Source organism: Cyrtonyx montezumae, unplaced genomic scaffold (genome assembly GCF_038088225.1).
Source record: "Cyrtonyx montezumae isolate F1298 unplaced genomic scaffold, pur_monq_1.0 scaffold_4, whole genome shotgun sequence".
Classification (NCBI taxonomy): domain Eukaryota; kingdom Metazoa; phylum Chordata; class Aves; order Galliformes; family Odontophoridae; genus Cyrtonyx; species Cyrtonyx montezumae.
In genome coordinates, this window is record NW_027072045.1 from 9,375,372 (window position 1) to 9,388,104 (window position 12,733).

Here is a 12,733-nt window from a genome sequence, read left to right on the forward strand (position 1 = left end):
GAGACCTGGAACTCCCAGGAAATAAGCATCAAATGTTTGGGCTTAACAGGAAAGCTCATTCCACTTTCTCTTATTTAACTTACTAGTCATGTACTATTCGAGTGAAACAAGCAGTGCTGCCAAGCCTTCAGCAGCAGTCCTCTGCTGGCTCTTTCAGTCTGGGGATCCATCAGACTCGATGGAGCTGTACGTCAGCACCAGACCTCACTGCACCCTGGGTCCCCTCTGTGCTTATCGACGGACTTGACACTGGTCCTGCTGCGTCAGGCCACTGGCTGAACCAGGATGCTGAACATCCAGAGGTTTTCCCCTGCCTGATGAAGGCCTCTTCCTCACCAGGATGAAGTACAGCTGGAGTATGACCTTGGACCCAGGAGTCTGGAGCTCTGCATGTCTGATGGGTGAAATAAGGGCCCTGGCATTGGGAACTCAAGGGTTTAGGTCATCTTGCTGCCTTGGTCCACACTGTAGGGCAGAAAATGCAGTAATACCACATTATTTTTGTAGATCTTCCACCTGCCAAATGGGCTGGGTGCTGCCTGCTGCAGAGGACTTGTCACTAGCTTAATCAGATGTCTGCAAAATGCTTTGTGACCCCTATACGTCTGTTCTTACAAGATGATCATCTTCTGCAGTGAGGTTCCTACACAGAATACTTATCAGTTTGTCATCATTTACCTGGAGGTGAAGGAAATTAGTCTGAATTGTAATGTTCAGTGAGTCAAAAGCCCTTAGAAGTCACCTTTGGGTACTGAGCTTTCACAGCATCTCTCTGATAAAGGGGCTTAATGGCAACTAAGTAGCTCTTACACACGTCAATATTTACCTTCTATTTTCTGCTTCCTTTAGCATGTCCTGGGGAGATGGGAATCATTGAATCACATAATGCACTATTTTATTTCTTTTTTAACCCCTTATTAAATCAAGATCTTAATCAGAAGCCAGACGAAAGAGTGGCCACATTTTGGCCACCGACACAAAGCAGCGAGGTGTTTTTAGCAGTGGGTTAATTTATTTTAAGCTACAAAGAGCCATCAATATCACATTGACGCTCTGCGTGCAGCGGTGCTTGCTATTTCTGCCCTGAGCCGGGACCAAAGCGATGAGAAATCAATCCTGCACGCTCTCTCTTCGCTCCCTGCTCTCCCTGGGGCTGCTGAGCCCTCCTGGCTGCGGTGAGGACGGGGCAGGCCACTCCTGCGGTGAGGACGAGACAACGGCCTCAAGCTGCACCAGGGCAACGTTGGGTGCAGGGAACAATTCTCCAAAACGGTGATGCGCGGGCACGCGCTGCCCGCAGAGGTGGTGGGGTCACTGTCCCTCAGGAAAAGGGCGGTGGGGCACTGAGGGATGCGTGCGTCGGGGATGGGCTGATGCTCGTTCCCGAGACACGGAGCTGAACCCAACGCGCACTCCGCACGGCAGCACACAACGCAGCACGGAGGGCACTGCGCAGCCGCGTCCCCTACTCCGCCGCGCCGCGCCGTGACGTGACGTGACCTCGCGCTCCCGTGACGTCATCCGCGGCGGCCCGCGGCGGCGCACGTGCGTGCTGACGTCTTGGCGGGGCCGGCGGGCGGGCCGGCGGCAGGTGAGGGTGAGGGCGAGGGGGAGGGGGCGGCCGGGCCCGGCCCGATGGAGTGGCGGGAGGGGCCTGGGCGGGGCTGGGCGCGGTGCTTCCCCGTCCCTGCAGCTGTCGCCGGGCCCTGTCTGTCGGCCGCGGCCTGTGGGGGCCGCATCCCTTCCCGTAGCCGGGCTGTGCCCCGACGGCCGGCTGCTGTGTGACGTGTAGCTCGCGTACCGCGGGCGCTTTGGGGTCCGTGCTGCTGAGTTGCTGCTGCTGGGCCTTAGCGTTCCCTTCCGTAAAACGAGTGAGCTCTCGGAACGGTTGCGGGAACAAATCGGTGTAAAACACAGGGTTTAAGCGTGAGTCCCGGCAGGCCTGGCCCGCAGAGCAGCCGTCACTGGATTGCAGCCCCAGCGCGTTTTGTGCTCTGTGCTGGGGATGAGAGTGCTTTATAGGGGGCGAAGGTTGTGCTGCGTTTCACTTCTGCCCTTTGCTTTCTCAGGCGCATTTGTAAGGCCGAGCGAGTTGCTGAATGGTGTTTGGTGTGAGGGGAGGCAAGACGAGGCCGGATCTGGGGAGCAGCGTGGGCAGGTAACGGGGTGCTCTGGTACCTTTGAATGGCAGGGAATGAGGCTGTGCACTGCTATGTTTAATTTTGGCTCTGGTTGGTTTTAACCTCTGAAATGATTAAATAATGATAAAGGAGCGTTAGCTTCATGCAGGGTTATGGTTATGAAAGGAATCACAGAATCACTGAAAAGCCATCTGTTAAAATTTATAGGGGGACCAGAGTGAATGACGACCAAAGATCTCAGAGGAAATAGCGTCCCTTGCTGTGGAAGTCAAAGATAGTATTGCTCAGAGGATTTTTTGAAAGTGATTTCTTATGCTGTAGGTGTTATCTAAAATAGATCTCCTTAATATAATTTTCATTGCTAGCCTAGCTTAGTTGTGTTTTAGTATTGCAAATGAAGCTTTCAACACTAAGAATGCTTTTTTAATTTTCTTTTATCTCATTGAGAGAATCTCTTGATAATAAAGTCATGGCTTGTCAGCAAGGGGCTTTATTAAAAGATGAAGCCTTGTTGTTCCTTGCCTATTCACATGAGACTTTCTGGCTCCTGGGGACAAAGCACAGGTTTAGAAAGAAAGCTGTGTCCTTGTTGCTCTTTCACCTTTGTGTTCTTTCTCCCTCTGAATATAAATCAGCACTAATGTTGTAGAAAGTTATAGGAACTTGTTACAGAGGATAGACAGAAGCAATCACAGTATAATAAAGTTCAGTGTAGCTTGCAAACTGTGGAAAAAAAATACAAAATTTGTTTTGGAAATAAATCTGAGGTGTAATCTCATCCCAGTGAAAGCACTGTGATCAAGTTGCCAATTTGATGGTGTAGAGAATGGTGACTTATGATCTTTATTTGCTTCTCATGCTCTGGATTTTAAAACACAGTACCTGTGGGCAGCTGGGTAGTCACACATATCTGGTGTGCTATAAAGCTGTTGTGCTGAGAAGTGTCAATGGTAGACTCAGGTTGAGACCTTTACACCTGAAAGCAGCAGAGTTTGATTCAGTTCTTGGCTTGGTTGCAGTGTTGCTGTGTGGCCTTTGTCAAATCACGTTGCTGCCTTTCTGTGGTTCTGTGGAATGGAGGCAGCCTCCCTGTTTAGATGACAAAACAAAGCAGGGCAGAGACTGTACCTTATTGTGTTTTGGCACAAGACTGAAATGTTTCTTACGGCTTTTTGTAGCTACTGAGGTGTAAATAGAGTAAGAGCATGGAGAAGTAAAAAGAATTTGAGACTTGCATACTCTTTGCTTATGCCTTGTATATTCTGTTTGTGGTTGTGGCTGTGAAATGAGTTGTTAAACAAATTGTTCAGAATAAAATACTGCCTAGCATGACATTCAGGGAACACCAAGCTTATCCACCTTGCCCTGGAATGTGGTAACATTAACGTAGCAAGATCCCAGTCTGTACTTAAAAATGAGAATGAAATGGGTAGAGGACTGGGAAGGGGATTTCTGTGTTTTTAGGCACTGCTAGGGGACATGAGTGAAGAAAATAGAGAAAATCTCTGAAGATGTTCAAGTTACTTAATTTTCATAGACTTTCAGGCCAGGCCCCCTGTACAGCTTGCAGATCCCCTGCAGTGAACAGGTGCCTGCCACTGCAGCCTCTGTGCATGTCAGCACAGCAGCATGGCCTCCTGCATCTCTGCACAGTGCTTGCTGCAGGCTTCAGCTGCTGTTAGTTTTTGGGTAGCAAACTGGGAGGTTTACATTCCTTGCATCAGCAAAGATACATTTATTTGAGAACCACAGCAAGGGATTGTGATTGACCCGTGCCCTTGTTTTGCCTTCCATCCACCTGTGCCCCACTCCTGCCTGCTGAATCCCAGCTGAGTTCTGTGGAGCTTTTATCAAAGGTATTTAGAGAAGGTTCCTTCAAGCTGCCTTAAGTCTTCTTGCAGTCACCTGTAGAAGCTCAGTGTGCTGTTCCTCCTATTATAGTTGTGTTTCTGCTGTGCAAGCTGGCCTGCAGCCCAGAGGTAAATGCACCCAGTGAAATTCTTGTGTAAGTCCTTGGGAACAGATGTCTTCTACCTGTGTTCATCTGGTCTCCAGTCCGGTGTGAAATCCTGGGCTATAGTGAAAATTTTAACAATGGCATTCTTAACTGGTCCCTTTCTGATTGCATGGCCTACTCTCCCAGCAGCATATGCTCCTGTGGCATATAAGCCACAATATTTCTGCCCCCAGAGTGAAAAGACTGAAAATTTCGTCCTGTGTGGGGGGGCTACTTGTAATATATGGGGATTTGGGACCTTCAACGTCATATGCTAGGTCATTTCTTGACTGTCACAGGGCTTCTCAAGCTGTTGGGCATATCTGAGCTGCTAGAGTTCCTGGTGTCATGAAGGGGTGGCACATGTGTTAAGCTTGTCCAGCCTGTCCTTCATCAGGTTGTAAAGAGTCTTAACAGCACACATCAGGTTTTGACTCACTGGGCTCTGCCTGATCTCATTTTCAAGGGCTTTGAGTGAAGTTGACAACACAACAGAAATTCTGGCTGAGAAGGTTGATGTTGGCACAGTTGTCCTCAAGGGGAGTTTCTGGTGTTTTTAGTGGTTATTGCTTCCAGCCTATGTGTGTGAGTGGCCTGAGATGGCTGAAGAAGCTCTGAATTCTGTGCTTTGTTTTAGTTGCAGGTGGGAAGATGAGTCCAAAAGTTACAACAGAACTGCTGAAGCAATTGCGGCAGGTGATGAAGAGTCCCAGGTATGTCCAGGAGCCTGTACAAGCCTACATAGTGCCCTCCGGAGATGCCCACCAGGTATGGATGGATGTGAATTATGGGAATGATTATACTTTTTCTTCACTTAACAAACAAACAAAAACAAAAATAAAAAAGGCAGTCCCCAGTAACTAAAATAATCCTTCATTCACTAACTTCCATGGTTCTAACCTGAGTAACCTGAGAACCGTTGTGTTGGAAGAAGTTTCTGGAATCTGTTCAAAAGACTGAAGCTTTTATGTTCTTGTAACAAATCAGGGTGGATGTTCCACTAGCAATTTCTCATCATATTGTCTCCAGGGAGAAAAGAGAGCTTGCCAGAGCACTTACTGTCCCCATCCTGACTGTTGGAAAGCATGGATTTACGTGGCAAGGAAAAAGCATTATCTGGGCTTTAGTTTCCCCATTAGCACCTCCTGACCAAGACATCCTCTTATGTGTGGTGGTTTCAGAGCTTTCCCTCTGCTAGATCCAGTTTTTCCTAGAGTTTGGTGCTTTACAATAAAGCTCTTCAGATCCTATGCAGAGAGACCTTTGGAGAGGCAGGAAAGGAGGATGCCACAGTGACATTTCCCTTGAAGGCTGGTCTGCATCCGACAGTTCTGAGTGCCAAAGACAGGAGGAGAAGCTCAAGGTGGTGACCCACGGTGGTAGCTGTTTCGTGTGCTGTTTTCACTGTTTTTCTCGATTCATGTAGTCCGTGACATTAATTTTAAATTACTGACCTGCCTTTTACCTCTCCAGCCTGTTTGTTTGCTAGTTTTATTCACGTCTGCTCTGTTGGGAGGCCTAAGAACAGCTAAGGCTTTTTTTCCAACTCAGCCATTTTCAGGAAACAAAAGACATGAAGCTTTTCTGGCTCACATCCAAAGCTCTCTCTTACCCTAGTGTGCACTAGAGCAAAATGCAACTCAGTCAGAACCTTTGCCCTTGGCTTGGCACTGAGGTGTGCTGGGTCCAGACTTGCCTGTGCCCTGGGAGCATGTGTGCAGCATCATGTTTCCTATTACAGAGACCAAACTTGGGCAGGTAGAGGGAAGGCGCTTTCTGCAGCTGCTATTGTCTGCTACATTCCTGCCTCAAGCTGCCTCTGTCCATATATAACTCTGGTTTCATTTCACTAGATGTTAAGTGCTGTCATGTGAGTTGAAGAATGTGACCCTCAGGACTTCTGGGTTTTTCTGTTGCTCTCTTTTTCCTTGACAGAATGCAGTTAAGTAGAGAACCCCATGTTGCTATTTCCTGCTGGGCAAGTTGATCAGGTTTCTTTGCAGAATGAATCTATCTGAATGGAAACGATTGCTAAAAGCTGCTGATTTTGGTGCCTCTTGACAGGCTAGTGCAGGATTTTGTCTGCCTGGGAAGTTTGGGAATTACTGTAATCTTAGGCATAGGTGGAAACCTGGTAATCCCAGAACAGCCTTACTGATTCCAGATAACTTGTGATGAGCTGAGATTTGCAGCTTTCTTGCGTTCCAAGCAAGACTTGTTTCCTGTATGCAAATAGGAACTTTACAGGCCTGAGGAGTGTGTTCTTAGCCAGCTCCCTTCATGACTCAGAAGGCTGTGGTTTAATGATACCTGAGCTCGAGCTGTTTCCTTCTTGTAGCCCAAGTTACTTATTTGTGCCTTTGCCTCTCTCGGCTGTTGTTGATGCTACATGTCAACAAACGCATCAACAGAGAGGGATTTCCCTCCTGTGGTTTTAGGCCAGGGAAACGTTCCCCTGAATTGGACTGAAGCTTCAACTCACTGGCTAACTTTTCTTTGTAACTGATGTCACTGGGAATGTTTGAGCTTTGGGCTTTTGTGATGCTTTTCATATTGGTTTTCCAGACAATGCCAAAAGGCTTAGGCTGGAAATGCTGCCTGGAGGCTTGCCACCAGCTCTGTCCTCAAATTTCCATGGTTAGTTGTGTGAGGAGATGAGGGACCTGCAGAGCTTCTCGCACACAACTGGCTCTGATTCTGGATTACCCAAGGCTTCTAATACCTTTGGTTTGTGACTTTTGTAGCCAGCACTTAATCTTGGCTCCTTTGATTTTTGACATTTTTGTGCTGGTATTAAGTGAGAAGAAAGTGTTTCCTTGGAAGCTTGGATGGTCCAAAGGCTGTTGAGAAAGAAGGGCCAGAAGTGAGCTGAAGTCCATACAAAGAATCCTGCTTGCTTTTGTGAGTATTAGGTAGATCTTGTAGGTTGAATTATCAAAGGAATGTGAAAGGATGAAACCTGTTTTCTTTGTGGCTCTGCTAAGAATGTTTGTCTAAGCTTTTGGGATGTTCCAGTCATAAATGCAGTATCCATTTTTATGTTGCACTATCCAGTAGACATTGAATCTGGAGTCTACTATGAGAAGATATTCAGAGATTGAAGGAACTTTGTCCTTAATGGGAGAGAATGTTGTTTGTATTGAAGCTTGGGTTTGGAGCCAGTCACAGCTAATCTGGGTCTGGCTTCCACACCTCAGGTCTTGACTCAGTGAAAACAAATTTGGTCACATCTGGCTGATCTTCCACATCAAAGAAGTACCTGCCCAGCTCAGGTCGCTGTGTTGGTTTAGCAGTGGTGCAGTCTTCTGCTTGGGTCTGGCTCCTCTAAAACACATGTTCTTAGCTGGAATCGGCAGAGCTGTAGAGCAAAAGAGGGATATAGCTTCTGCACAGGCTGCACTGACCTGTTCCAGATCTTACCAATGCAGTTAGGTTTTTGGCAGTAAATCCTGAGCTCTCTCCAAGTGCACAGCAGCATGTATTCTTCAGTGGCACTGGTGTGGTAGCACTAAGGGCAGTGAACTGCAGTTTTCATTGCTGTTCTTGGTTGACATTAGAATGCCCTTAGCAGACTAAGTTTTAAGATGTTAATAACAGCCACGCGGATTGGTGATAAGAAGCACTCATTTCTTTGGGTTCTTCCTGGCTTGATTGAGGGCCTCTTTGATGCAGCCCCCATTTTGTCTGCATGTTTGGGACTGACAGGCATGGGGGAGAGCAGCCACAAAAAGCCTGAGAAGTGCCAGGTTGAAGGCCATGGGAGCTGCAAGATAAGCCCCAGGGAAATACCTTGCTGTGGCCTGTACTTTGTGTGGCATACGCAGGTGTTCCCCTTGTAATTTTAGCTTATGCAAAGTATGGGCTCATCTTTGCACAGTGGGGGTTGCTGCATGGAACAGAACAGGTGGGTGTGCAGGAATTCAGATTGACAGATGAATGAACCCTCTTCCCCTCGAGATCCCTCATAAGCCCTTTTAAACCCCATCAGCTTCGTTGTAAACTCTTAAAACTCTCTGGAGTTTGTGTGTGAATGAGAACGTGTGCGGTATTTCCTGTTAAGTAGAAGTCTTTTTTTTTTTTAGTTTTATACACTTTTATCAGTTCTAAAACTGATGGACAAGCAAACCAGCCTGTAATCTCTCTCTGCTGTGTTGATTAAGAGAAAAGGAAGATAACTCCCTGGTCTGATTTCAGAAGTTCTTAGTGATATGATCCACGGTGGGAAATTTCCAGCATTTCCTGCAGGTGTTGGACCCCTGTGGAGATGGTACCCCAACTGTGAGCTGAAAAGTTAAGAAGAGGAGGATGTGTAGCAATCCACAGGGTAAATAGTTGTTAGGAAATTTTGAAATGAAGGGTTATTCTTCAGTCCAGCATCACCCCTCATTCTGCTGCTGGGAGATAGATGCCTGTGGGAACTGGCATTTGATTGTCTTCCTCAGATGGCTTTGTCCTCTGCCTATTGATGTCTCTGTTGTTCTTTTGAGGATGGTTAGTGGTACAGAGGTAGGGGTCACCTCATCACCTATAGGTGCATGGAGGGCATCATCCTGTCCTGAGGGTTGTCATGGTCCCTCTCGCCCCTGCAGCTGCTGTGGTTTATGGTGGCCTCTCAGGGGCTGTGGGGCTGGACAAGAAGAGGCACAGGGAGTAGAACTGCTTTGGAGCTACAGGTGCCTATGGTTTGATGCCCCTGTTTCTTGATGTTAGTGTTTAGATAAATTAGGGGATTTATTGGGTGTAATCCCTGGGTTCTTGCTGGGCAGTTAAGAACAAAAACTTGCTCAGCAACACCCTCTTTGGGTCGTGGGTTTTGCTTTTCTGAGACTTAATTTCAGCGGGTTAGAGACTGGTGATAACTCCTAGAAGAGGCCAGATGGGGCTGTTCTGCAGGGGTTTTGATTTTTGGGGTGATTGGAGACAGAAGTGAAGTACTGATCTCAAGTGATTGAGAACTTCTGCAATTTGTGCTTCTCTCTCACTTCTGTGCTTTTGAACCCTCTCCCTTCTTTAGGAGAACAGTGAAGGGGAGCAGGTTTGAAGGGAATATTATCTAATGAGTAGATGATTTCAAAATAGTCATATCCAGAGACAAAGAAGTGCAGTATCTGTCACAGCAGGAACTAAAACCTCCTGAGAATTGGGCTGTGGTTTCTCAGCTCATTTCAAAGAGTTTCTTTCCCCACAGCTCAGGGGAGAGCAGCTTTCCAGGCTCAGGAACCCACTTTGCGTTTCAGTCCATTTGTAAGTTACAAATCCGGGGTTTTTGCGGTTTGAACATGAGTGCTGTCAGCCTGGATTAAGCTGATTTGCTGAGTTGTGTTAGTTAATGAACAGGCCTACTCAGCAGTTCTGACCTCTGAACTTGCCCAAATGGGATCCCATATAAATGATATGGGTCGTTTTAAGGTACGCCTCTGTGACTGGCAGGTATCTGCGTGTTCTCAGACTCTTTGTAATGCTGCCAACAGAAGTGTCTGCAAAAGAGTGTTTGTGATGGGCTTGGGATGAGGATGGACTAGTTGTCTTCGGTTCCTGCTCGCCCAGCAAGCCTTAATTTCTGGTGTAATTGGGGTTTAATAGGTAGAGAGGAAGCGAGAGGTTCAGCATCTTAATTGTGGAAGGTCCTAAGGCGTAAAGTTTTACAGTTTTATCACCTTAGTGTTTTTTTCTCCAATATCATTGTTGCGGAAAACAAAGTCTTAAAGGAATTCTGTTGAATTCCAGTGAGGGGGACTTCATTGAACATGGTGAATTCTGCAGATTTTATGTGCTGATTGCTATGGCCTCAAGATCAAGGGATGCTTCTGGTTTCTCTTCCTTTCACACTGCAGCTTCAAAGGCAGCATTTGTTTGTTGCCTAAAGGGGAGACTGATGTGAAGTAAGCATCTGCAAACTCTGAAGCACTTTAGTGTTTACAGACATTTATGGGAGAAAAGTGCTGCAGCTTAAAAACAACAAGCAAAAAAACACACAAAAACCCCCAAACCAGTTGGGTGTAAATACAGTATAGTCACAGATGATTAAATGTTCCAGTGGAATAGAGCCCAGGCTTTTTTAACTAATTTATTTTTGTGGCACCCTTTAGGGGAGGGGAAAAAAAAAAGCTTATCAGAGTATTTTGTCATCAGCTGATTTATTTTTTTCCATGCTGCTATAAATAATTTTTGCCTCTTTTGTTTTCCAGAGTGAGTACATTGCACCCTGTGACTGCAGACGGGCATTCATCTCTGGTTTTGATGGCTCTGCAGGTAGTTTTCCAGAACTTGGGTTCTTGCTAACCTACAGAATTCCCCTGTAAAGAAATAGAAGAAATAGTCTCATTCATAGTATAGAGGCACAATGGAAAAGGAAATGTATCCAGTTTGTTTGCACAGATTCTTCTCATTTCATCATCTGCAGAGTTATGTCTTGGCTGTCCACTGAAATTATGTAATATCAGTGCAATAACAAGTTTTCAGAAAATGTTTGACCCCTGAATGAACCTCTCATAAAGTAAAATCCTGTTAACTCTTTAATGTGGTGCTCGCAAGCTATGTTCAGTACTTCTGGAGATTCTCATCATCAGCACAAACAGATTTTTGCATTGCCCATTTGGGTCTGGTGAGTAGTAGATGAATTTTAGCTATCCCTTCTGTTAAACAAGGACAGGGCCAAAACATTGCATTTGGAAACTGAGCACTGTGGAAAAGTTTACTTATCTTGCTGAGACAGGATGTTTTCTTGGCTCTAAGATAAGTCTATGTCAAGAGACCTAGATTTTACCCTAGCTGTACCCTCAGCTATGCAACTTTTTTTTTGCAGTGTGATTGTTGAAAAGTCACTTTAATCTATTTAGGTCGTTTTTTCCCCCCAGTTGTAAATCAGTTTAATTAGTACTGCTGTGTTTGTGTTTGGAGGGTCCATTTATCAGTTTCTGTGTACTACTTAGGGACCTCGTGTGGAAGGTTGTAAATTTAGGGCTGCTGGCTGATGCTAATGAATAATCCTATGTTAATTTCATGTCTTCCCCATGGCCTCTTCTTAACCTTTCTCTCTATTTTGGGCCCTTATTATGTATTTGGAATGTCTGTGTTCCCAGCCTAGCATGCAGCAAATCAGTGAAGTGTCACCCAGGAGCTCACCTTTTAAACTCACCTGATGGAAAATGCTTCTGTTTCATATATCTTCAGGCTGAAGTATCTTAAAATGGGGCTTGGAGGGCAGAGGTTTGGAAGAAGACAAAAATTAGCACTTGAAGCTAATCTCAGCTTTAGCTCCTGTCTGTCTGTCTGCATCCCTCCATCTGGAGTTAGTAGAACAGGACAAATACCAAAACCAGCAGAAATTTCTGTTCATTGTTCCTGTTTGACCATCTCTGCTAAAGCTGTAACAGAACAGCTGACATCTGGAAGTGATACCTACTTCTGTTAGCCTAGTAACACCTTTTTTTTGTGAGTTACCAGAGCACAGCTTCCTCCCTATAAGAAGATAGGATGGAGTTGGGATGCATGGTGTATGTTAGTGTGACAACAGACAGGTGATCATGTTCTGTGTTACAGAAGGTTTGGAAAGCCTCATTTACCCAGTTGCAATGGATGAGGTATGCCTGAGTTGAATGTATCTGAGGGAATTCATTGGGCTGCATAGCTGTACATAATGTCCGTGGTAGAATTTTGAAGGTCATAGTGTAGGGGAAATGGTGAATATCTCCTCCGAAACAGGACTACTGAACAGTGAGCCTTGTTGCTTTTAGGGGGAATTTAGGTGCTTTTCAAGCAAGTTCACTGCTGTCTGTGTCTTTGCACTGTGGTTCTGACCTCTAAATACTCTCGTGTTTCTGCCTTTTTGCCTAGGTACTGCCATTGTAACTGAACAGCATGCAGCCATGTGGACAGATGGGCGCTACTTCCTGCAGGCGGCAAATCAAATGGACAACAACTGGACACTCATGAAAATGGGTATGCAGGAGGAGGGGAGCAGAGAACAAGTGCAGGCTGCTTGAATGCTTTGCCCATGGTACAACATGGGCTGTAGGGATACCCCATCACATGAGATTTAGAGACATTTCAGATATACTCTCAGATCCTGCTCCTGCTTTAGGTCCTGTTGTCCCTGATGCTTCTTACACATGGGTCTAGAAATGCATTAGGAGATGTGTGATGGACTTGACTTTTTTGGTAGTGTGTCAGCTTATTTAAACCTTTTTTTTTCCTTTTTTTTTTTTTTTTTTAATCCATGGAGGTCTGAAAGATACACCAACTCAGGAAGACTGGCTGGTGAGTGTCCTCCCAGAAGGCTCGAAGGTGGGAGTGGACCCTTTCATAATTCCAGCTGGTTGGTTTTACTTCATTTCGTAACTGGGCTGGGCAGCTAAGTTTTGCTTCCTTGCTTCTCTGGCTAAGCTGTTGTGTGCTGATATACAGTTTAATGTTACTGTGTTTTAGCCTAAATGGGGTGGTGGTGAGTTAAACAATTATGCAAAATAGGTTGGATTTTGGTTTTAGGCATGTACTGAGAGCTTTGCAGCAGTGCACTGACTGGGTAACTCTCTGGATTTACTATGGACTTACAGTGACCTTCTCTGCAAAGCAGCATCCCAGACCACTTCCTTTT

General features: G+C 45.8%; 1 protein-coding gene across 1 annotated transcript in view; it reads left to right on the forward strand.

The window, feature by feature from the left end:
* The first annotated feature begins 1,569 nt into the window (after positions 1 to 1,569).
* The window catches only part of XPNPEP1 (X-prolyl aminopeptidase 1), a 29,371-nt gene continuing 18,207 nt past the window's right edge, over positions 1,570 to 12,733 (forward strand). Inside the window, exons 1-6 of the mRNA XM_065746918.1 lie at positions 1,570 to 1,591; positions 2,070 to 2,158; positions 4,775 to 4,905; positions 10,326 to 10,389; positions 11,974 to 12,078; positions 12,362 to 12,454. Of these exons, the coding sequence (XP_065602990.1) occupies positions 4,789 to 4,905; positions 10,326 to 10,389; positions 11,974 to 12,078; positions 12,362 to 12,454 (379 nt within the window). The 5' untranslated portion in view covers positions 1,570 to 1,591; positions 2,070 to 2,158; positions 4,775 to 4,788. The remainder of the gene's footprint in view (positions 1,592 to 2,069; positions 2,159 to 4,774; positions 4,906 to 10,325; positions 10,390 to 11,973; positions 12,079 to 12,361; positions 12,455 to 12,733) is intronic.